Below are 26,293 nucleotides of genomic sequence, written 5' to 3' on the forward strand. Positions count from 1 at the left end.
CTGGTATTACATTGATGTTACCCATGAGGAACTTGAGTAAGACAAAGAGGAAGTGGAAAAAGTTCCTATGAACTCTTAAAAAGCAAGCTTCTAGACTTCTTTCATAAGTTCAGAATTCATTCTTGAAAATAAATTTCTACTTTTTTGTTGTTTGTACCAAGAATAAACTGCATTTCTTGGAGTTAGGGTAATGAAAACAGTCCAAAAAATATCATATTAAAAAAAATCTTCTAAGAATGATCTTATGCCTGAGAAACAGAACACTTAGCTAGCACTCTGTACACAATGTTTGGGTTGCAAATTTTGTAGGGAAAACAGCTTGCATTTAATCAGAAAAGAAAATTAATCTCTCTAGTCTCTCTACTTTTTAGAAAAGCAAAATTTAAGCAGTGGCTCTAACTTCTTGTTCCTTTTACAAGCAAGTTAGGTTAGATGCATTTCAATGATATTGCTTAAGTAGATTTAGTTTGCCTTTAAAACATGTCTTAGAAGCTTTAGAGAACTGAAATTTGATGACTGAGGTATGAGAGCAAGGAATAAATTACTTTCAAACATTCCATTGTGGCTTCATAAAATGGACGAGAATAATTATGTTTTATCAGGGTCATCTCATCTTTGTTTATTTTAATTCTCTGAAGTTTTGTTTTAAAGACACAGTATGAAGTAAATGATTCACATAAACATAACATTTTAATGCAGTTTGACTACTATTACAATGAAAAAAAAAAAACAACCAAACAAACAACACAACCCCCCGCCTCCCTCACCCAAACCTGAATTGGTGGCCTAATGTTCTGGTGAATTCTTCCTCGTCACAGTCTGTTGATTAACTGCTTACTATAGTAGATTTCTGTTAATTATATCAAATAGTGAATTTTCAAGTCTCTACTGTAAGTAGGCAGTGCTTTGATCTTATTTTATATATGGAATTTTTATGATCCAGTCCCTTACTGATCTCTGGGAATTACATGAGATTGGAGTGATTCTGTGGGATGGCTTTAAACAGGCCAGCTAGCACAAAAACCTCTTGATCATTTTTAGCCAAGGATGGTAGGATAAACCCAGTCCTGAGGGTTTTGGGCACTGCACAATCTTTTAAAGCACCCACTTGTAAGTGACTCGTTGCTTCCATTCTGACTGTTTTAAAGACATGATCTAACCCTGCTACTTGGTGAAGTACAGCAGTTTGAATTAGGCAAGTGGAATATTGTATCTTTCACTGTAAACTTGGGTTTGGCTTTGTCTTCAGAGTGGAGGGGCTGGGGCATGAATCATTGCAAGGGTTTCTACTAGACAACATTTCTCATTCTACTTAGCCTTCAACAAAAACAAAGCCTTTGGTCAAAGCCTATGCTAATAAATTGTCTGCCACCCTCAGAAACTTATCTTTAACAGAATGGTTGGTTAAAGCTGGAAAAGCTTTTTGCAACTATCATGACAGTAGTTACTACAATGAACAGAGACCTGTTCTGCCATTCTGAGCTACAAATAGTGGCTGCTTTGGTACTGAATAGTAAAGTCAGATAAAGGGAACAAAGTCTGTGATACACAAGGGCACATTTTGTCTACTAATAATAGTCTTGGAACTGCCATAAATTGTCTACATAAATTATACAACAATACAGATTCTCTTTCTCAATTTTTTCTTCATCTTCCTTGTGGCTGAAAACCTGGCTAAATAACTTCCTATGGCTTTGCACCAATTATTGTGTGTGCTCTTTGCTGTGGTAAGCATAGTCAGCAAGGGCAGTAAAACAAATGTTTCAGGACACTGATCTAGATTTGGTGCCTCACATAATGGGGTCTCATAAACTAAAAGGATAAGCATAAACATTTTTTTCCATCAGTTAATTCCCTGGGATGCTGACAGCTGTCATTTTGTTATTGCCTATGACTGGCACATTCAGAAACACTGTTTCAGAGCTTCCTCCCTGGGCAAACTCTCCTTGCAGGGAGAAACAGTGTAGGAATAGAACAGGATGGCAGTACATCCTGCTTAACTGTATTCGAAGTACTGGGGTGTTGTTTACTGAGAGATCATGTCTTCATATTTTTTCTCCTAACAAATGAGACTAGCATTGGTGGTAGTGATGGTGGGGGGAAGTCAATACAGTATTTAGTAGGCCAGAATACCCTGCAGAGGACACTTCCTCTGAATGCTCAGCTACTAAGGTTGGACTGGTCCTTTCCAAAATTGTACAAACATTTCTCAAGTAACATAAGAGTTGATTTATTTTTTTCCGGAAACACTACTGGGTCATGGGTTAGTACTGTTATTGATGTTTCCTTCCAGGGCTTATGGAGTATAACTGACAAAATTACAGTTTCAAGGAATAATTGAACAAATTGTGTGTATTGTGCATAGCCAAGCTTTTATTCTCATGCCAAAATCAACTGGTATTTGAATGTGACAAGGGAACAAGCCAATAAAGCTGGAATTAAGGGGCTGCTGCTGCTTCATGGTTGGGGAGCATGGCTGGCATAGCCTGTAGAGGAAGGCACAACTTCTAACATAAAGGTCTAAAGCTAGTATTTACTTTGGAGTTGCTCTTGAAGATAGCAGAGGCCACAGTATATGTCTTACGAGTACAGACAATTCAAATCAAATTATAAGTGGATTATTTTGCTCATATTTTATCAATAAAGACCTGATAGAGGAGTATCTTAGTCCATGGAAGGGAGCCATATGCTCATGGGTTTTGTAGAATTAGGACTGAAATGTGAAAAATTTGTTTCCAAAGCTAAATGTAAATTGATTCAGAAATATGGTATTCTCTTTCCATGCTGACTTTTGCAAATAATGTCATCAGTCTGCCTTCTGCAGTAGAATTAGCTTTTATTTTATTGTATTTAAGTGTAAAACTGGAAGTCTGTATTAACATGTGTTTATAGAAATAAATGCACTCTCTAACCACTGATACTGCTTGGTTTTGCAGGTCGTCTTCTGAATTTTGGGTCTGAAGGTACCCTCTTGCTTTCTCAGCAAATCATGGACATCGTTGGCTTTCTGAAGTCTCAATTCATTTGCCACCTTCTGATCTGCTACATATTTATAGTGTCAGGACTGATCATTAACTTCATTCAACTCTTTACTCTTATACTTTGGCCAATCAACAAGCAACTGTTCAGAAGGATCAACTGCAGGCTGGCTTACTGCATTTCAAGCCGTAAGATTTCATTTTGTTTTTTAAAGTATTTTCATATTTTGTCTTAAGGGAATTGATAGAAAAGTTCTAAAACAGATTTCAAAGTAACCTTGAAATGAAGGTCATTAATGTAGTAATGAAAGTAATGAAGTAACGAAAGGTCATTACTGCTTCCTACAGCACTTGCATTTGTGCGAAGAGGTGTATGCTTTGTTGAAATGTCCTGTTCTGCTGAAATGTTTTGCTCTTTTATATTGGGATACTTGCTTGACTCAGGATGTTGAAGAATACCTCTCCTTTGGCTATCAATCATGTTCCATTAAGCCAAATGAGAAATATTGACCAAATAATAGCTGAACTCACTGAGATGCATTATCTGTAGGCTTACAGTGTTAACAAGTCACTTCCAATAATGCTTTCAATCTTTTTATCATGCATGGTTTTGTTTATGATCTTGGTTTAAGTGTTTCATGTGTTTCATGTGCAAATACTATTCAGGACTGGGAAATAAGAGTAAAAAAAAGAAAAATCTTTGTTTCCATGTGCTTCTTTCTTAAGCTAGTTATAAACTGTTGTTTCTTTGAATAGGCATTTAAGACCTTAAGCTGCATCTGTATGTATTCAGTATACACATATAGTTGTAATGTAGAATACAGCAGGTAGGCTGTAAGCATTGATAGAAGCGGGGATTGCAATTATTTTTATTTTCTGGGGCACATGGGAGCACAAGCTCAGGATATTACTTGAAGAAAGATCAGACCTTTGTAACTGCTGAGACACATGACAATTCGTTAACACTTGACTAAATAGGTAATTCCAGTGGAATGAATGAGACCTGTATCCATTAATTTCTTCTTTGTTAGTAGGAGGTTGGTAGAATCTCCACCTGTCAACGATGGGTTATCAGAGCATGAGTCGTTTTCTTGATATTATCAGTCTGCATATATATGTGTTTTTAAAAAGCTATGACTGCAGTTTCAGCACAGATATATTGCAGTGCAACTTCTGACTTCCACTTAATTGCTCTCAATTTACAGCAGAGGGCATTCTCCACAGAAGCTGTTAAAAAATACGTTAATGTGCCTGTGTTCAGTAGCTGGGAGTGTGCTTTTAAATGTGTCCACCTTCCAGACAGATTTCCCTGGACCTTTCTGAAAGTCAGAAGTACTTTCTAAAACTCAGAAGTACTTTATAAAAATGTAACTGTTGCAAAGTGCATGCCTAAATATTATTCAAGTGTGATGTCACTGTCAATGCCAAGTGAGTTATGGATGGTTTCATACTGAACAGCCCTCGAACACAGTGTTTAAGAATAGTGTTGTAGAAATGCAGCAAAATGGTTTCCTTCAGGTCACCTGTTCTGCAACTAGGAACCAGAAAAGGGAAAGCATTGTTAGTATTCATAATGAACTGCTTGAGGGAGAAATCTGCCACATGCTTCAAATGGGAGGCCACTACTGTTATTTATCACTCATCAGTGACTCGGATGTGCAACTATTCAAAGCATTTTTTTAAACATACTTTTGACTTAAATTTCAAAGCTGTATCAGCATGTATAGGCCTGAATAATTTGGGGGTGCTGTTTTATTATTTCTGTAATAAAGAGAGGATGTTCCTGCTGAAAAATTCCATTTTTGCAGTCTGTGTGTATGTCCCGGAAGTAGTGAGTTTGCAAGTACTATTCATTTGTATGTATGAACAGTGGTATGAATGTGGCCAGGTTTTTACCCTTTGCCTGTTAGCATAGTATACATTTGAAGCCATGGAATGCAGAAGATACTGTACAGCTGTATACATGTATATGTAGGTATATTATTATTATTATTTTTCATGCAATGTCTTCTGCCCCATTTTTCCTTTTGCCTGCTTAGTGCAGAGACGTCAGCTACTCTAGAGTCTCCAGACTGAATCCTTTAGCTGCCCTCAATCTAGTCTCATCTATACTGGAGGCTGGTCACTGTGGAAGAACGAATAATACTGCGTGCTTGTCCTTGGTTGGGCAGATGGCTTGGTACTCAGGGATGCTGATCTAGTGTTCAGTGTTGATGCCACTGGAAAAGGTAGTGTTGTGAGATTTTTTCCTCAATCATGCTCAGAACAAACTATCTCTAGGTTAAAGAGAGTTATTTTAGATTTACAGGAGAGCAAGCTAGCATTTGGTATGAGTCACCCTTATCTGAGTGATATTTGCAGAGGCAAAAATTATACTTAATTCAAAAAAGTATTTGAAAGAGCTGAAGATTGCAGTAGACCAATTAATCAAAACGGATGTGTTTTTGTAGTAGTCTATGTGTAAGATAATGCCTTTTGGGGGCGATTGGTGTGCTGACTAATAACTTAAGTTGGATATGTATGAGTCTGATGAAAGTCATGAAAACAGCCTACACTTTGAGACAATGAAGTTTAGCCTCGGAGAATGTAAAAAGGCATGTGCTTTGTGGTGGCAACTGTTGAAGTTTAACCCCAGCCAGCAGGTAGGACTACACAGCTGCTTGCGCAGTTCTCCCCCATCTCCCCTAGAAGGGTAGGAAGGAAAGGAAAAGGGATAGGAACGGAAAGGGACGGAACTTTGTGGATTGAGATAAAGACAGTTTAATAGAACAATAACAGAAAAAGGAAAATAACAATAATAATAATAATAATGATGGCAAAAGAATATACAAGATTAAGTAATACAATATAAGTCACTTTTGCCACCTGGTCAATTGGTTGCCCAGCCTGTCGCAAGCCATGATGGTGGATTCCTGCCCCCTGGTCAACCCTCATTTATATACCAAGCATGATGTCAGTGCTACAGAACATTCCATTGGCCATTCCATTGTTCTGTCTATGCTCCTCCTCAGCTTCTATGGGAAGCTGAAAAAAGTCTATACTTGAATAGTATAAACATCACCTAGCAACAACTAAAGCAATATACATAATTGGCATTTCTTTCGTACCAAATCTGAAACACAGCAACCCCAAGAAAGAAAATTAACTCTATCTGAGCTGAAACCAGGACAGTGACAAGCATCATTGTTGCTTTGAGTGGCTGGTAAAGCCTGAGTCACTAAGTCAATCAAAGAGTGAAATAGAGCGGGCATGGTTTAACGTAAGAATGGAATGAAAGCAGCAGCTGCCTTTAGATCTTGCAAGTTTAGTCAGTTTCCATTTGATGTCAAAGGCAGAGATAAATGATTCCATAAAATCAGGGGAGAGCATTTAATCTTTGACACTATGCTCTTTGGGAAAGTTCTTTTTGTATTTCAAGTAATGGGGGAGTTTTCTTCTACTCCTTTTTCTCCTATCTCCTTTCTAATATAAGAACATAATATTCTCACTTCTCCATGTGCAATGTCTGCTGTCATACTGTATATGGGAAGCTAAACTGCTATTGTGATTAATGAGTTATGCTCAGTTCAGTAGTCCAGCTTGAGTTGGGAGTCTTTATCTGTTCACATGAATCAAGCCAGACTAGCTCAAGTAAAACTATTCATAAAATCATTTAGGTTGGAAAAGACCCTTATGATCATCGAGTCCAATCGTAAACCTAACATTGCCAAGTCCACCACTAAACCATGACCCTAAACACCACATCTATATGTCTTTTAAATACCTCTGGGGATGGTGACTTACCACTTCCCTGGGCAGCCTATTCCATTGCTTGACAATGCTTTTGGTGAAGAAATGTTTCCTTATTGCCATTCTAAACCTCCCCTGGCGTAGCTGGAGGCCGTTTCCTCTTGTCCTCTCGCCTGTTACTTGGGAGAAGAGATCAACCCCCACCTTCTACAACCTCCTTTCAGGTTGTAGGTCTCCCTTCAGCCTCCTTTTCTCCAGACTAAACAACCCCAGTTCCCTCAGCCACTCTTCATAAGACTTGTGCTCTTCACCAGCTTTGCACCATAAAATGGCTGTATGGAGTAACTGTGGTTTGGTAGCTGAGGATGATGTAGCTGTATGAGCTGCTACTTCTCTATTGTGAGTATGGCGACAACACTACAGCTCCTCGCTGTAACTGCTGACAGACAACCTAGCAGGCTAAAGCAATAGACTTCAAACTTCTCTTCATCAATGCAAGTTAGAGAAGAGGTAGAAACCTGGTTTCCAGTTTGAATTTACAGTGGAAAGGATTTACTAGAGCAACAACTTGCTTTTAATGGAACAGAGCAGGTGTAATGGCACACACCAGGTTACCTTCAATGATTGGTGTTGAGAAATTGTTGCCTTTCTTCAAACCAATTGTGAATCCTGGGTTGGTCAGATAGAGCGAGTGTAGCTTCTCTACTGACCTGCTTCATTATGTATTAGCATTGGGGAGAACTTTCTAATGGCAGTGTTGCAAATGAAAAAATACTGGTTCTGGTAAATCACCAATTTTTCTGCCATGGCTTTTTATGAAATTTAAATTGGGTAAATGTTCAGCCATTGTTCAGCTTGAATCTCCTGCTCCCCACGGGGTGTGTTAGCCATTGACCAGATTGCAGTTTGGGTTGCCTTTGTATCTCCAAGATACTTTTCATGTTTTACTATGAATAAACTCTTCTTGTTTGATCCCATTATCCCATTTGACAGATATCTACAAGGCAATGGTTAGTTGTTGTCCTCCTTCCTCTGCATTTCTCAACCATTACTGAAGAGTGTTAGATGCAGACAGTGGACATTCAATTTGAAAGAACAGACTTTTGTCTGTGTTGGTCTTGAAATGAACTAAAAGACTAGTAAGGGTTACACACCCTCTGTTGTGTTTTAAGTTTACAGAAATAGAACAAAACCCCAAACCTTTGGGCTTTACCTTTCAGAAAATACTTTCTGGCTTCAAGTATATATTCATTCACTGGTTCAACTGCCTGTTAATCCCCCAGTTGTAGAATGACAACCCTGATAAACTCTTCCTAATACTGAATTCCACAGAGTGCACATCTAATAAGGAAATTGAATGCTGCAAACCTCAAAAAGGTGGTAACAATAAAAATTTTAAAAATAAGTGTGCTTGGAAGATGGCATTAGAACAAAGGTTGGGCAAGCAATCAATCTTATTTTTTATTTTTAAATAATTTAGGGACATCTTGTCCTCAGTCTCTTTCCCAAAGACTGAGAGCCAAGATATATGCCAAGGAAGGAAGCACTTGGTGTGGAATACATCACAGCTCTCATGGATGCTGTTTGTGCCTGAATTGGAAAAGGTGGGAATACATCTTCTTCTTCCCCCTTGTCTGAGTACAGCAAACCACCACAAAGGGCATGCATGGCTTTTCTGCACTAGGTTGTAAAGTTGGCCAAACACAGGTTGTCTTGTGTATTAGTGCCATTTGTGCACATGGCTGCGTAGCTTGCTGGGGCAGAGGGAAAGTGGTTTCATAGAATCATAGTATGGTTTAGGTTGGAAAGGATCTTGAAGATCATCAAGTTCCAACCCCCCTGCCATAGACAGGGACACCTCCCACTAGACCAGGTTGCCCAAGGCCACGTCTGGCCTGGCCTTGAACACCTCCAGGGATGGGGCCTCAACAGCCTCTCTGGGCAACCTGTTCCAGTGCCTTACCACCCTTAAAGTGAAAAATTTCTTCCTAATGTTTAATCTGAACCTGCCCTCTTCCAGTTTAAAGCCATTCCCCCTCATGCTATCACTACATGCCCTAGTAAAAAGTCCTTCCCCAGCTCTCCTGTAGGCCCCCTTTAGGTACTGGAAGGCCACAATAAGATCTCCTCGGAGCCTTCTCTTTTGTGCTTCCTGAACCAGTTTGTGCTTGGTAGGCTAGGGCAGTGCTGCTCTGGGGTGAGCAGAGCGTGCTGCAGTCCTGCAGGCTGTTTGGGACATAACTCTCCCATGTGCCAAGACTATAACAATGGGACATACACATACAGGACAAATGGCTTCTTTAGCGATGCTGGGTGTATATACTCAGGAAGCTATTTGCCTGTGAGTGGAGCAGTGGTTGATAACTTGTCCTCTTGCTGCCACTGTGTTGGGGGAAAATTAGTTTCTCCTTGTGCTGAGATCCACCTTGTGCTCCCAGGGTGAGTGACATACTGGCCTTCTCTTGACTGTCTGCACCAGGTGAACTTTGCATAAACAAAAGAGCTGCCAACAATGGCACAGTCCTGTGGACAGATGCATAAGGGTTTTAAAAGCAATTGACTTAGCTTCTAATCTGCCTTCATAAATAAATTATAGTAGTACTAATACCTATTCTTGTGCTATGAAAGGGGTGTTATTACACCTCTGGGTAAAGTTACACTATGTAGGCTGCAGTTTGTAAATCCCTCTGAGGGGAAGGCCCTTTGCATGGAAAGAGGCATCCTGATGCCTGCTCATTGACTGCAGCAAAAACAAGATGGAAACTGATTCTTCTTGCAACTGAGCTTTCTAGAAACAAAACCAGAGGAAATTGAGAACTGCTTCAAGTTCATCATCTTGGCTGGCTATTATGAGACAGTAAAGCTAGTTCCTTCCACGTACAACTATAGGCTTTGCAACATGAGAACTGGGCATCCAAATAAGGCTCTGTGGTACAATCAGGGCCATGGTAATCCTCAAGATTATTTTGTTTCCCTGCATGCACTGACCACTTGGAGTTCAGAGGACCCGTTGGCCATTTTGCTTGTTGTTTGTACCAAAGTAGTGCTGGGGCAGAGAGGAGAATTCTCTCCTCTGGTGCAGTTAAATAAGTGGGAAGGGGTGGGAAGCAAGGCGGCTCTAGAGAGGCAGGGCTTACTTCTTCCTCCACTTCCCTCTACTGCCATCTTAGACTGCAGAGGAAGCAGTCTGCTGTTGTTCAAAGTATGACACTGTGTCCTTAACATAATCCTATACTGTTTTATTTATAAAGCAAACTGAGTTAATTCTTGTACATGTAAATGTAGCAAAGAGCTTTCACAGGGCACTTAGGACTGCTTTCTTAGCCTGTTTGTAACATTGTTTTGAGCAATGTGTGCAAAATGATTTTTTCTGAAGTGCTATTTGGCCATATAAGCCTTTGTTAATCTTGGTTTCGCACACGACATCCATGTGAAGCCACTGGGAAAGACTATGAAAAGTTTACAATAAATACTGAGGGAAAATTGGAGGCCAAATCTGATGGTCATGCAAAGAGAAAATGTTGATTTGAACCTTCGAGGAGCTAGACCATCAGCTTAAGCCTTCTTGTTTTCCCTCAAGCCCCACCATGGGGATGATTGTAGAAACAGAGTGTACTAAGGAAATGTCCATGTTAGTTTTAATCTAGATAAATTCTGCTACTGAGGGAAGGATAGTTATGGTAGCATGGAGATCTGAGCAGGCAGGTGCCGAAGTAGCTACCCAGGCCGTGAGGTGTTTGTTGCAGCCTGCGTGCTGCCATGGCAATTTTATTCTCAGCACTTGGGCTACCTTGGGTATCTCTAGCCAAACCGTTGCCATACCTCTTTTCTGTAATGTAGTCTTAGGTTTCTTCCCATGTTCCCTGCAAATCTGAAGTAGGTGTTTACATGTCTGACTTACTTGCTTGTAAGTTCCAGTTGTTGGTGTTGATCATTAAGCTGTGTACAATAAGGTAGATGATTAGCTTTCTCTAAAATCTACTTTTATTAGAATGGTGAATATCACTGAATCTTTGGATTCTTTTGCTCTCAAAAATTAAATTCATAGGGGTATATTGTGTGTGACAGATTTTGTTAAATATATGGTTGGCGCAGATAAGAGTATATATAATGTCATCATAGAGTGTTGTTTAATTTTCTAACTTGCTTTGTCTTCTCTTCCTTATAGGTAATGTAGTAACATACTTAGCACTGTGTCATAAAAAAGATCTAGTGAAAAATGAGCAAAGTGACAGGAGTGATCTTTGTTGCTAGCAAGGACAACAGAATGTGAGAAAGTGTTATCTGATTTACTGAAGCCATCAAAGTAGGGGCAGCAGGAGGTATTCCTCCGATTTAAAAGTAATATATGACAAGTTGTGAACCCTATAGCAGTACATTGTTCACTTCTACAGATAGATTGCCTTTTAGTGTTTAAAAAAAGTAATCCATTCATGTAGGGCAAAACTATGCTCCAATTTTAAACAGTCTACGTATCCAAATTTTATGACTTCGAGGTTTTGGTTTTGTTTGCCCAAAATGTACTAGTAGTCAGCAGTCTTGCAAAGATCTTTCTGGATTGTACCTCTCCTGAAAACGTCTGTTGGTAAACAGAATGTATTGGTATTTGTTCACAAAATAATACTGAGGGATCAGTACATTAAATATTTCAAGCAATGAAGTACACTGCAGCCTGTATTGGTGTGTTTTCCAGATCTTGCTTGCTTCATTCTGGGGTCTGAGTTTTATTCTAGGGGCAGGAGGCCAGAAAGTAGACTTAGGGATGTATGCCATAAGACTGAAATATGAATCTCTTGACTCTTCAAGTCATAGGCTGTATAATGCCCTTCATAAAATCAGTTAGGATCCATTTTAGGGGTAGTGGGGAGATTGCACCATTTTTGTTTGTGGATATGATTTTGAAGTGTTTTCTTTTTGTTGCTGAGTATTCTCTTGTCATATGATGGCATGTGCCCCAGTATCCTACTGTTGAGTTGTCTGAATTACTGTGGCGCAAGCTTGTGAGCGCACGACCACTTATGAGCATACACATCATTCTAGTAGATCATATTTGCTCTTGTGTTTGATTTCCTTTTTGAAGCCTTCCAAAGGGTCCAGGTAGATCTCTCTCACTCTGAAATGAGTTTTGCCCACAAAAACTATTAGTTTCCTTTGCTTTGACAGTGTAGACTTTTTGTTAGAGTAGAAATCATCTTCTCTAAAGTGTCGTCTACTCTTAATTTGTTAACACCTTCTTCCAGCCTGCTTCCTAATACTCTTTTATACCTGTTATGTGCTTGTGACAATGCTGCTGGTTATCTGTACAGTTCCCCACTGACACCAAATCTTGAACTTCTCTAATTTGGAAAGACTGAAGGAGCCAATCACTGCAGCAGGTTCTCCATTTGCTGGTAGAGTAAGATAATGCATTTGTTCTCTGCATCCATCACAGCTTGAACTCCCCTTTTTCCAGATTGTGCTAGAGGAATTATATTCATCACTATGAATAAGTCTTCTGCAGTGTCTAGCAAATGCCTCCATATTTTCCCAACTACCACTAACTTGCTGTATGAACTAATAACATTTCAATCCCTCTAATTTTATGCCACTTGCAGGCATTGTTACCCAGATTTCATAGTGGTTCAGGTATTGACAGTGAGCTTTAGTGGATCAGCCAAGACTGTGTGCTGATTGCAGGCATGCTGTGTGAGCGTAGTGCTGTTCTGTTCATGAAGGTGTGATTGAATGACATCTGTGCATGACCTTTAGCAGTGTTCCTAATTAACCTAAAAGGGATATCGTCTGTTATGACCAGCTCTTAGTTTAGGAGGAAGAGACTGTTTTATAGGAAAATGGATGTGAAAAATACTTTTGGTACTAATGCTTTCTATCCAAGACTGGTGAAGAGCTAGAGAGTACTTAGTCTGATCTTTAATGAAAAGAGCACCTTCACTGTCACTGATCGTATTTTGCTGTTGCTGGAACCTTTGTAGAGTTTCCTTGTCTTCATTTTCCCTTTTTGTTTCTTGCCTCAGATTCCTGATCTGAAGAAGGGTGATGGTGATAGCCTGCAGACTGGAGAGAGGGATGGCAGGGAAGCAATAGAAGGTGAACCACATTCTGTTTGGTGTCTAGCTTCTCACATCACGAAGTTTGTAGCACCTTTTGCTAAGCATTAGATCTGGCCAGCAAGCTTTCTAGATTCCTGAATGGGTAAATCTGGAGTGTTTGTATAAGACCCCATCTGGAGTACTGAGTCTAGCTCTGGAGCCCTCAACACAGGAAAGACATGGACGTGTTGGAGCAGGTTCAGAGGAGCGCCACAAAAATGATCAGAGTGATGGAACCAATGAGGACAGGCTGAGAGAGTTGGGGTTGTTCAGCCTGGAGAAGAGAAGGCTCCAGGGAGACCTTATTGTGGGCTTTCAGTACTAAAGGGGGCTTATAAAAAATGTGAGGACAAACTTTTTAGCAGGCCTGTTGCAATAGGACAAGAGGTAATGGTTTTAAACTAAAAAAGGGTAGATTTAGACTAGCTATAAGGAAGAAATTTTTTACACTGAGGGTGGTGAAACACTGGAACAGATTGCCCAGAGAGGTGGTAGATGCCCTGTCCCTGGAAACATTCAAGGTCGGGTTGGATGGGGCTCTCAGCAGCCTGATCTAGTTGAAGAGGTCCCTGCTTATTGCAGGGAGGTTTGGCTAGATGAACTTTAAAGGTCCCTTCCAACCCAAACTATTCTATGATTCCAGTACTATTCTAGTACTTCCATCTGATATGACGTAACTCGGAAACGTGATATCTAGTGATCCAAGTCATAGCACAGAGTATGAAAACATTAATAATGTTTGTACAAGTTTCATGCTACAGTTGTTTATTTGTTAAGGGTAAATATCACAATCAGAGGATCAAATTCTCCTTAAGAGACATTGCATAGTAGTAGAAACCCTATTTTAGCTATAGGACTGTTTTTAATTGCTAAGATGGTACCAAATCTGAAGGATAGCTTCTTGGTCCTGTCCTTCCTGCAAAGATGCAGAGAGTAGCTCATTGATCACCATCACCAGTTACAAGCAAATACAAACTAGCAGTAATCCAACCCTGTCTGGGGACAAACACTACCTCCACAGGCAGAACTACTGAGGGAATTTTGAGTTCTCCTGTGTTTGGTCAGGGAATAGATCTACTGGTGTAACATCCAAGTGAGGTGCAGTGTATTGTCTCATATGCTATTGGTTGGCTACATCTTCTACCTCCCTGCTGCCTTCTGAGCAATGTGCAACACTAGGTGATTCTCCATCTACCAATAACATGAAAGTCACCTTGCAGCAAGTTGTTGTGGAGTAGATTTTTGGGCTTGTTGGGACTTCAGCAGCTGGTCCAGTGAAAGTATCTGGTGTCTGACTAACTTTTCGTGGGAGGATTTCCAAACCGGTAGGAAGTAGTATTTCCTTTCAGCAGGTACTTGAGGTCTTTCAGTGTGACACTTGAAAGAGTATCTGAGTGCATGCTTGGTATTCCTCTATGGCTCGGTGCTTATTTCTTGTGACTCATTTGCATCCTTCTGGTTAAGGCTTTTTACTTGAGGATTATGCTGTTTTCTCACTTTAGAGACTCTTGCAAGGTAGCAGGGTCTTCTTGGGCAATCTAAATGTATGTTGCTGAATATTCTTTACATCCATCTTGGCGTAGTCTATGCTTAAACGTGTTTCTTCCAACACTGTGCAGAAGTAGGAATCCTTTAAGTCTGGATAAGAAACCAAATGGAAATGTGCACGAACCTGTTTGGTTTTGGGGAGGCAGTTACCCTTTTGCCAGACCCATTTTGGTCCTTGCTGAAATAATGTTTGAAACAAAATAAGTAACAACAAAGGGACAGAGATGTAAGAGATTGTTTGTGAGTAGATTGTTTTGCTCTTCTGTTAGCCTACTTTTATTAGTATTTTAGATCTGTGTGCTTTTTGTACTCAAGCAAATTGCATTGGAGTGTCAATAACTACCATTTCCATTCTCTCGTGGTGTTAAAGAAGCGGGAAGTACACTTCATTCTGATTATTCTTCAATTCTAAATTGAATCTCCAGTATATTGCATCTCTGAGTGTGGGGTTTTCTTTGAAAGTTAAAAAACAAGTGAGCTTCCTAATACATGAGGGTTTTTCCAGTGTATACATAAATTTCTTACTGCTCATTGGTACTTACATGGCTCTATTAAAACAAAAAAATCCAGGAATCAATATGTACTGCTAATGAAAGATTTTGATGAATGAATGTATTTGCTGCCTGTGTTAGGTAAGGAAATATACAGAGTGATTGTACAGACTTAATTTCTTGCTGTCATTTGTAAAGAAGCTTACCCTTGGTTTTTGGGGAAGCGTGGGAGATCTGCAGCTGTAAGGCTTTTGACAGGGGCTCTCATTAATACAGATTTGCTGCTATAAAGGAGCTCCTTTCCTGTACCACCCTCAAATGCTCTGGAGAGTCCTTTATTGGATTTTTTTTTTTTTCTTAAAGCAAATAAACTCATACCATTCTCTGACATTTTCCAGGCTTTTTCCCTAGCTCATATGGTGTCTCATCTAAAGATGTGCAATGTGCTGATGCTCTGTGGTTTGCTGAGGACTCTATATTGGCAAGCTAGCTATACAGAACTAAAGAATCTGTTACTTCATTCAAACTCAAACCATTTATCTGTGGGACCTATGTGATAGACCTTTATAATGCTATTCTTTGTACAAAGGCAAAAGATAGGGTGGGGGATGTTAACCTTGCAGTATTCAGAAGAGTGCTTTCATTGGCTGGATTGGGTTATATTTTCAGAAATCGAATGCAAACTGATCTCAGCTGAATTGTTATCAATTAGTTGTCCTACCCACCCAAATATATCAGATTTATTATTTATTATTTTATATATATTATATATATAAATATAAAAGATTTATTATTTGAACATGTGTTGCCTTTTGTGTTCATAAAGGAGGAGAAAGATACACAGGCAAGATAGCTGACATACCTCTTTAGTTTCCAGATGTTCTTAGTCTACCTAGAGTTTAAAATTGAGACCACAGTGCATTTTTCTTTGACACTAGATTTTCAGTATTTTTTTAAATACTGAGAGTTCAGAAGATTTCTAGTTGGATTGAAGCTTTCCATGGAGTTTGTCTTCCTTGTGTTGTCACAGGCTCTGACTTAGTGCTAGAAATCTGCATTAATTCATGCCAAAAATTCAAGGTTTCCCCAAAGGGTGATTTAAATTTCCTTAGTTGTATGGCAATAGCTTGTAGCTTCCTGTAGGTGTATGCAGTCCTCAGGTGAGAATTAGTAAGGCTGGAATGGCAGATGCATGAGTCTTTGAGATACGGGCCTTATTCTGATAAGGAGTGATAGATTTCTTCATGTGGAAAGCAAATGATGGTTGATAAATAGACTATTAATGCAAGTTCAGGAGAGCAGAAGGGCAAACAATGTCCCAGGAGCATCCTAAGCTGTGTGGTTTACACTATTGGACTTAGTGACTTAAAGTTAATGTGGAAGGCAGGACCTGATGTGCTGCTACTTGATGTAAGTGCCATGTAGATAAGTCCTTGAAAAGTTATTTTTCTATGTTGGAAAGATGGGAGTTGGAGCTCTATTAAGAGCCATGGTATGCTAGGTTCTTCCTGTGTTATGTAGGATACTGGAGTGCTGTAGTAATCTTCAGGACTGTAAGGTGGTTCCTGTGAACAATATGAGAAAGTTGAAAATACTGGTGAGTACTTTGTCTCAAATGGAGTGGGAATGGTAATGCCGTCTCTGGCCTTCATGCAAAGAGTAAGAGTAAGGATGCTGGAGTCTCTCCTTTATTTCCAATTTGTGTCATTGGTTTGTTACTGTAGAAGAGTCCTGTAATCATGATTGTGTTTTTAAACAGGGAAGAACAAAGAAGGGATAGGAAGGTTGTCTGGTCTCATGTATGAGCAGGTGGGTACTCTTGTAGGATGCCTTTCTTGAGATATGAAAAATAAATGTTAGTAGAACAAACCTGTGGGACCAACTTCTCTGTCTGGAAGGGCACTTCTACTGAATTCTGGTACTACAATTGGAAGGTCATTCCCACTGCTCCCTTCAGTGCCTCATTAGGTCTTAAACAAGGAGTTGTGTGCTGGCCTTTCGGAGCAGTCCTGGTGGACAGAGGAGCAGGAGGAAATGGCTGCTTGATTGTTATCTGCACTGACTGGTCCCGTTGCCACGAGGAACTGCTGGTTTGTTGAAATGTAGGAGTATTGCTAAATTCCTTGGGGAAGAAGGATAAGAGGAGCCTTCAATTGTGAGACAAATATCTCTGACACATGGCTGTTAAATAATTAATTTCCCCAAAGGGTTTGAAAAGAGCATTTCAAAACACTGACTACTGCAGATCTGTGTGTGTGTGTTAAACCCGTTGTGCTTCAGAGGCTGGCTTTGTTCCACGTGCTGTGTGACTTGGAGAGAAGAAGCTGTTTTGTAGGCAGATTGTGTAGAGATAAAAGATGGAAAAAAGCTGTGAACTGAAATGTTTGAAGTGTGCAGCTGTTTTTTATGAAGGGATGGTTGCTTTTAACTTCCTGTATGGAGATGATAGTTTAAAAGGAACAGTGGCTAAAGAAATGAACAAAACTTGTTTCCATATTGTTCCACCCCTCTAGCTCAGGACTGCAATAGAGAAGGCAGCATGAATTGAAACCTCTTGTTTCAAAAATACATATGCTGACTCAAAATTTCTTCTTCACCTGAAGAAAAATTGTGGTTTACATTTTGTGGGCATTACATTAGAAAGAGAGAATCTATTTGGCCAAACTTGAATGATCAGTGTGCATTTTGAGAGGGAAGGCAATATGGGAATGGGAACTGGGGGGAAGCTGAGAACTGAGGTGGTGTGCCAGTACACACGTAGTAACGGGAAGGGTCCTGTGCAAGGCTTGTGTGCAGGTCAGAGCTGCTTGCTCAAAAACTAGAGGCATGCCTTAATGTACAGGTTTTTACCACAAGTTCTCAGTTCCTGTCTTAGCACCTATGAGGATCTGAAATACTGTAACTTTCCGGATACGGTGAAGGCTTGTGCATTTAAGATTTTGCATTGAATCTGATTCTGATCTTGGTTCCCAAAGTAATTACAGCTTGGCTATGTTACAGGAACACAAGCTTAGCCGTATTAAACTGTCTGTAGTTTATCTAGTTTGGTATGTTTCATCTGAGAAAACATTGATGACACTCCATCAAAAAGGGTGAAACACTTTTTATCAATAAAGCGTTCGTTGTCTTCATTCTGTAAGAAAATAAAATGGATCGTGTTCATGGAGCTGAGGCACAGCAAGCACCAGAACTATCGTTGTGTAATGTTGGCCTTCAAAATTACAGCCACAATGTTTCAATAAAGCAACATTTTTTTCACTTATTACACTAGCCAGTTCATACATGTGCACATGCAGGTTTTAATTCTATGGCTAAGCAAACATTGAGGTTAAATTGCCAAGAAGATCAAACCACAGATAAAGCTTTAGCTTTGTAATGAGTATGACGAGTCTAAGCCTTATTTTGTGTAACTCAGCATGGTGTAACAGTGACTACACTGGAGTAGAGGATTATTTTTATGCCAGTTGAGGATCTGGCCAACTTAAGTAAATGTCAGTTTATATTTGGGGGGGAGGGAGGAGGTAGGGGGAAAAAAAACCAACCTGTGTACCATCAATCTTCAGGAACTAATGTTTACTTATGACTAATGTAAAAGTCACGTTTCAGCTTGAAGTTGCATTTGATTCTTACAGTGTACAGAATCAGCTGGGGGGGCTACAATTGGCTTTGGTTAATTATTTGGTTTGTTTTTTAACTACAAAATATATCATCCTCTCCTCATCTGTGATTTTTATCTTGAAGTTATGTTGAGGGATTTTACTAGGTATTGGGAGGAGGTAGTTGTTATCATTTTGAAGTGGTAGTTTTGTTTGGGCTTTAATATTCCAAATTGCACATTTATGAAGTGTTCCTTTTAGCATATTATTCTTTGTCAGTCACAGGCTACCTCTACGTAGATCATACCTTTGAGCAATTATCAGTGAGCTCCGCTTTCAGCAGCCTGTCATGCCCTGTGCTCTATAAAAGAATTCTGCCTTGCGTGCTTGCCTGGGGACTGTTTCTGTACGCTGCGTGCCCTCCCTTCACTCTCTACATCTAAAAGTTGAGTGATGGCATGTGGGTTCTGTGGACCACCTAGGGCTCCCTCTGTGCCCCCCACCTAGGGATGTTAGATGAAACCCTCCTTCCTGTCCACATTCCTTGTTGAGTTGTGTGGGCTTTTTTTAGTAAGTGTCCAGCTCTGGTTTGCAAATCAAAGTGTACTTTAAAACAGTTTTGAGTCTTGTTTTAGATTTATTTTTCCTTTGCTGTTTGGCTATTTTTTTCTTAGCTAAAAGCAGAGACACTTTTCAGGTTTGGGGCTGACCCCTTGATCTCCTGGACCCTGTGGAGAAGCAGCTCTGCTCCCTCCTGTTCTGTGCAGGGGGATGTACCTCTTGCACAAAGTTCATCAACCAAAGTCTTCCTTGCTGAACTTTAGGATCTGCTTGCTTGTCCCACTACTGTACTTTGTCAAGGAGTGATATGATGTGCTGCAACATATGGATTTGGAGGACTCTGGGTTGAGTTCTTCCATGTGGAAGCCTCCATGGAAGCTTCATCCCGCAGAGCCAGTCTGTTGGAGGGGCCTTTGCATGCCATCTGGCTGGAGTGTTGTCCTCTGCTCCTGTGGTGTTTTTTCACAAGCTTCTCAGTCTTGGCAGCCAGAAAAAAATTGGAAGCAATGATGCTCGCAGCAACCTAGGTCATGAGTGATTTCTGTCCTTCAGCTGAACTTGCTGACATTGCTTCTTCCACTCCTATCAGACTACAAGGCAATTCCGGTTGGAGAAAGATCTGAACTGGTAAAAATTACACAGTTTTCAAGTAACAGGCCCATAGTGAGAGAGCACTGGAGTACCTCTAGGCTCTTCCTGTCCCTTCGTGGTTCTGTTGCAGTGCAAGCTGTTGCAAAGACATTGAAGCAGCAGTGTTGATAACACGGGAAGTTATTGTCTAAGCCTTCAAATAAGGTTGGTAAATTCAAATGCTAAATAGTGTTTATTTGCACTGGCTTTCTGCTCTCCAGCTTTGTAGGCAAGACTTTTAGAGAAGATCCAAATGGCCTGCACAGAACCTCAAAGACCTCAGGCACAGTGCCAGCTGGCAACCTAACAACTCTGCAGTCTGCCCTTGATGGGTGTGATATAGCAACCAGAACTGGGGTTATTACTGTCCTTCTCTTAATTTCAAGTGGCTGAAGTCCTGTGTGAAATCCAGATGAACATCGAGAAGGGTTGATCTTAAAAAGCTGTAAGTTTTCCTAATGCAAAGGGAAAATGTCAGCCTGGATGATTTAAATCAGAGTATTTCCATCAGTTGTAAATCTGTAGTGTGTATGGCCTAGAGGATGGGAAGAGGATAACGTTGTCTGCATCACCTGATCTAGCTGATAAACACTGCATCCAAGTCAGTGAGTCACGTGGGTCCTGTGTATTTTGAGAAAATTTGGGCAACAAAAGTGGTAAAGATCATTCAGAAAGGAATTCTCTAGCTAAATTCAAGGAAATCACAGATTCTTGCAATAGGCTGCCTTTTTCGTTCTGGGATTTCTGTACAGTTTTAATCCATTTTTCATGGGAGAAAATTCTGGTACTTGATACACTTTGCTCAATATTGTATGCCCTGCTTAAATCTTGAACTTTTTCTTGTTGGTGTTTTTTTTTTTTTTTCTGTGAGTCTCTTGTGCTAGAAATACTTGTGATAAAGTTGAAAGAAATATCAATAGTGCATATGCATCTGATCTTGTGATGCCGCTCTACTCCTGACACATGCATGCCTTGTTTGCATGACAGATCTTTATTTTGTTACTGCGGTGACAAATCAGATCCTGCCTTTTAAAAGAAGCAATATCTGTTCCTTCTCTACCTGCTTGAAATGGTATGTCTGACTGCTGCTCTTCATAATTTGCAAAGCATTGAATAGGAAAATGTCTTGGTTACCAGAGAAGCATGGCCTGCCTTTTGTAACTGGCAGAGGCTGTCTTTTTGGAAACTGAATAGAAGAGTGTAAACTCTGAGCCTGATGATTATACAAGGTTGCCATGTACCCTGTAAGCTAAACCTATGTCTCCTGGGAAAATTATTCAACGCAAATAATTCTAAGAGTACAACACTGCTGGAGCACACATGCAAAAGCAAGAAGCTAGTTACCTCTCTGCACAGTATTTCTGCAGTGTTATATTGAGTCACTGGGACTACAGAGTAGGAAGCCAGTAATGCTTTATTCTGGTAGGCACCCTTTTAGTTTGAGCAGCGAGAGGTTAGGCAAGTTAGTGGTTTCTTCATACCCTTGCCTGCTGGAGCACATGAGCTGCAGGATGGCTGTGCAAGTTGCGAGGTTCAGCCTGTGGATTATTTTTCTAACATTCTTGCCGCACTTACATTTTGAGGAAATGTTAATGCAAGCACAATCAAACTAACTGTGATTTGAGAGGCACTGTTGTCCTTGCCTGTGGTGTAATATAGTTGTATGCTTTGTGTATATGTCTTAACAGAATGTACTGTTTCTGATGTGTATGACATTCTTTGGTAAGAAAAAGTGGGGCTTTTTGTATAATTATGTATTAGGATAACTTCAGTTTGAGGGGTTATGCACTACATTCAGTGCAAAAAATCACAGCTTTGTGTACTTGATAGGTATATTTGATCTGTAGTACTTTATTTTTAATTCATGAAAGCCATTTCTTTGATTTGTAGTTTCTGACCTTATTGTCCCTTTAAAGAACACTTTGTGAAAGTCACTGTTAGGGATTAAGAAGCTAAAATAAGCACCGGGACATAGTTCTTGTCTCTCAAGACCTCACGTGATGAGATGCTGTAAGATTACAGGCAGAGACAGGGAATTCATGGAATGCAAGTGAAAAATGAGTAATGGTTTTGTTCTGAACAACGTTCTCAAAGTGATAGAGTTCCGTGGCTATTCACCATTAACTCTGTTGATATAATACAGGTGCTCAGTCAGCTTTTTGTTTCCTGTCCTGAAATTCAGATGGAATATGTTATGCATAAGAAGACTAAGTAGAAGTTATCTGCCTTGACTTAACTCCTAAAAATAAATTGTTTGTAGCATATTATTTCTGGTAATATGTGGGTATTTCTTATGAGTGCGCTAGTTCTCTGAAATCAAAAGCCAAATGCAAATATTGTTGGAAAAGTACGGAAACCTTAGGGGCCATTACCCCTAGTTTTCTTGTTCTGCTGTTCCGCAGAGATGGTAATTTCTTCTTTTTATATGTTTACATCTCTGTGAAATGTAACTCTTAGTGTAACTAGAGGCTTCATGTCAAAGCACTGCAAATTTTCTTAGGATTTAAATTACCTTTTGCTCAGTTTCCTAATCAAATTAATTTTTCTTCCAATTTGTGCTAGAGATTGCTTTCTGTGGCAACTGGTAGTCTTTTTTATCATCAGTCATTTTTCTCTGAGACAAATTTACATCTGTTCTCATAAGTAACTGAAAACCCAGGTTAAACAAGTTGAAGGCATGGATTTAGAGCAACAAAAATAATGGGATTTTCTCTCTTGATGTGCCGTTTTGTTTTGAAATGCTTTCTTTCCAAAGTCCAAATTTTTGTTTGCTTTGAAACTAAAAAGAATAAACTTGCCTTATGTAGAAATTAAGACTATTGTAAGAATACATGCTTGAAGGAGAGAAATTATGTGAAAATAGGTTTCCTTCCTAAGTATGTGGATTAAAGATGACTCACTTGAGTCAAATAACTTTCCTAATTTTTACTGATCTAATTAGTACATATAAGCAATGCATATGGCAAAAAAACCCGGTCATATGAACATATGGGCTGTTGTTCTGACTGAAAGTATGAGTCCTAAGTATGGACAATGTTGATAGCCCTATAATTAAGGAAATGCTAATGATCTGTTATGTCAAATAAGTCAATTGTGATTGAATAAATACAAGTTAAAACTATGACATCTCTTAATTTAGTTCACATTTGCTTTTGTGCATACTTAAATTTTCAGTTCCTGGCCCCCTGAAAGGTGATTTTCAGCTGAAAATTCCTTTGGGAAAGGTTGCTGGCTGGTACTACGCTGCTTAAACAGAAGTCTTAGCATATTGCTGCAACATACTGGCTTCCTCTTCGTCCATTGAGTGGTCCTTGGAGTCAGTGGTAGCATAGCTCTGCAGTGTGTTTCTCAAGCAGTGATGGAAGAGAGAAGACATTGATTTGTAAGTGTCACGTATGGACTGATGCACTTCACTCATAAGAGAAAAACAGCAATATATTTATTGATATAAACTAGCGATTTTAGCAAAATTTGATAATAAATGTGACAGTGGTTTAACAAGATTCGATGGCAAGGTACACTTGGTGCAAAACTGTCAGGGAGACCCTCTCGTTGAGTCACAAGGTTCAGAGAAGACCCCCTTGCTTTCTAAACTTCTTTTGAGAGAGGAGTCTAGGTGTGGCTGGATCCAATCCTAGTCCCAGACTTGGTCAACAGTTTATGTCTAAAGTATTATATGTGCATAATCAATCTAAGATATAATCTTAGTGAAGCTTCAAAGTTTAGTATACTGTTAATCACTCACTGAGGATCTGTTGTGGCAAGGAATCTTTCAACCTCAAGGAGTAACCTTGAGAGGCGTCCCTACTCAAGGGGAGATCCTGGCATGCAGCCTGATGTTGTGCAGGACAGCTCATCGGGCTCTTGGGCTATTCACTATTTATAGGGGTAAGATGATTGATTTATAGTCATATTTGCATATAGACCGCAGTATCGTTACTGTGGTTAGGTGGGCATATTGATCAAGTTAGCCCTTGGCTATTGTGTTGTTATCTGTCTCCCCCAAATCCACTTTGCCATCATGACCAGATGCACCCTTTATGACCACCATGGGTGCTTATTGCTGAGGCGGGGTTAAAGGAAATAAGGTCAGGCTGGGGAGGGGGGGAGCACACCATCACAATAAGACAGTCTGTTTGGAAAATCTTACTTTTTTTCTAATGACAGGAAATAGGACTAGAAAGGACTTCCTGTGTCATTGAAAGAAAATTCATACTGTTTCTAGCAGCAGTATAATGTACTCTTTTTAAGATTAATCTTGTTCAATTTATAAAGCTGTTAGGTATTTTTAATCTGCCAAAGCAATTAGAAGCAGCTTCACAAAATCAAATAACTATATTTTCAGTCACATTAGACACTGTTGTTCTTGTGCTAGTGGTATTTGCTTACATTGTTCTTTTTCTGCACTGTCAACCTCCCTCATCCTTAAGCCACATTTGTGGGGAGCAACCCAATCCTCTTTCAGCATTTGTTAGATAGCTTGAGTAAGCCAAGCTTTTCTCTTTTCCGGTCATCCTGATAGCCCTGGTCTGCATCTGCTTTGTTTCAGTTTTTCCTTCCTGAGTGTGGATGTCTGGTACTGATGTGCTGGCCCAGAAATTATCTCAGTAGTGCAATGCACTTTTCCCTTTCTCTCCAGGAACAAACTGACATCTTTCTCCTTAGAGCTGCATAATATGAACTGAGCAGAAACTTTCAGTGGCAAGCTAACGTTCCCAGATATCTCACTCCTCTGTTATTTCCAAATTATGAGGCTCTATTTTATTAGTTCTGCAAGGCATCATGCAATGATCTGTCCTATCAAAATTAATTCCATTTCTGTTACCTTAACTCTCAAAGTCATCTGATTCTTCAAGTGTGTTCTGACTTTGTATCATCTACAAAATTTATTAATTTGTATTGAATGTTTTAGTCCTCAGAAACATTTCAAGGAGATCCTTCTTTATCCAGATTGACTGAAAGACAACAAAAACAGATAGTTGCATTTTTTAGTTTAGTTTTCCTTTACGGCTGTTTACTAATCTTCAGTTTCTCTTTGGTTTAACAGCAATTTCTTTCATTTTACCATAGGAATGGCTTAGTATAGCCTGGATGCATTAGATTTGAAGTCTCTCTCTCTGTCTATAAAATCAGAGTTATCAGATAATGACATATAGACCTGGCTTTGAAAAATTATAGAGGGTTTGTTTTCCTAAATTCCAACTCCTGCAGACATCTGTTCTGAATAACTTTTTTGTTTTGTTTCATTTTGTTTTCATTCCCATCTAGTACTGAGGCCTGATTACTATGTCTGTAGTTACCCCGATCATTTATCTACTCACCAATCTAAGCATTAGTAGTATGTTTCTACAGTTCTCTATTTTTAAAAACATGATGCCATGCTCAATCTGAAACTATTTTTCCGATCAGACTTCATTTCACCTCTGATTCAGTGTTTTGGGAGGTCATCTGGGTCTTCCCCAAGTTGAAATTTGTTAGATTATGAGTTTTACATTACCTTTATTTTCATACTGCTTCCTTGTAAACAGTTTTCCTTTTTGCTTTCCAGGTGATACTGGGGCAAAAGTGTTTATTTTGTTGTTGGGACACTCTTACTTACCTAAAGCAATTTCTCTTATCCTGGCTAGGAATGACTGAATGACTGTCTGAGTCATTAGCGGTAGTCATTAGTCTGCTCACGATTCAAAGACAGAATTTAATCATGGAAAGTGAATTCTTTATAGTTGTACTGGGTCTGTCTGGTACGTTGTTGGTTTGTTGGTTTTTTTTTTTTTTTTTTTTCATAATAGACTGTAGGATGCTGTGTTTTGGATTTGTAACTAAAACAGTGTTGATAACACACCAGTTTTGGCTATTGCTGAACAGTGCTTTCACAGCATCAAGGCTTTGTCTTTTTCCCCACTCTGTCTGCCCACCCAGTTGAGGGTGTGCCAGAAGTTGGGAGGGGGTGCAACCGGGACAGCTGGCCCAAACTGACCAAGGTCATATTCCATGCCATATAATGTCCTGCCCAGCAATAAAAACTGAGGGGAGGGCTGTTTTTTGCAAGGCAGCCATTACTTTGAGACTGGCTGGGCATTGGTCTGCTTGTGGGAGGTGATTGCTTTCGTGTCACTTGTTTTGGGTTTGTTTTTTTTTTTTTTTCTTTCCCCTTTCTTCTTCCTTTGCTTATTAAACTGTCTTTATATCAGCCTATGAGTTTTCTTGCTTCTGCTCTTCATATTCTGTCCCCTGTACCACTGGGAATGGGGGTAGTGAGCAAGTGGCTGTGTGGCACTTAGCTGCCAATCAGGGTTAACCCACAACAGCCCTTTGTCACATCAAGTTTGGGGCAGCAGAGCTGAGGAAGGGTTTGAGAAAGGGAAGAGAATAAGACACATTTTTCTGAAAACTGATTTTACCATAAACCAAAAAAGGGTCAAAGGACCTTCATGAGAGATCCAGTTTTGAGGAATGATATATCAAGATGGGCATCATAACATCCTAATCCTCTGGGGGTATAGAGGATCTGACGCCCACAGCACTCTGAATAAAAAAGATAGTAGCGACATACGAGGAGGTTTGAGCTTCTTCAGAAATAGTTCGTACAGAGGCCCTCCTATCTCCTTGACTTAGCTGCTGACTGGGGTTAATCCGTAACATATGTTTTTCTCAAATAATATGAAAAAAAA

General features: G+C 39.7%; 1 protein-coding gene across 1 annotated transcript in view; it reads left to right on the forward strand.

The window, feature by feature from the left end:
* Positions 1 to 2,989: 2,989 nt before the first annotated feature.
* AGPAT4 (1-acylglycerol-3-phosphate O-acyltransferase 4) overlaps positions 2,990 to 26,293 on the forward strand; it is a gene marked incomplete at its 5' end in the record, with an annotated part of 69,922 nt that continues 46,618 nt past the window's right edge. The window contains one exon of the mRNA XM_082481176.1: positions 2,990 to 3,167. Within this exon, the coding sequence (XP_082337302.1) occupies positions 2,990 to 3,167 (178 nt within the window). The remainder of the gene's footprint in view (positions 3,168 to 26,293) is intronic.

Source organism: Vanellus vanellus, assembly GCF_965231255.1.
Source record: "Vanellus vanellus genome assembly, chromosome: 3".
Classification (NCBI taxonomy): Eukaryota; Metazoa; Chordata; class Aves; order Charadriiformes; family Charadriidae; genus Vanellus; species Vanellus vanellus.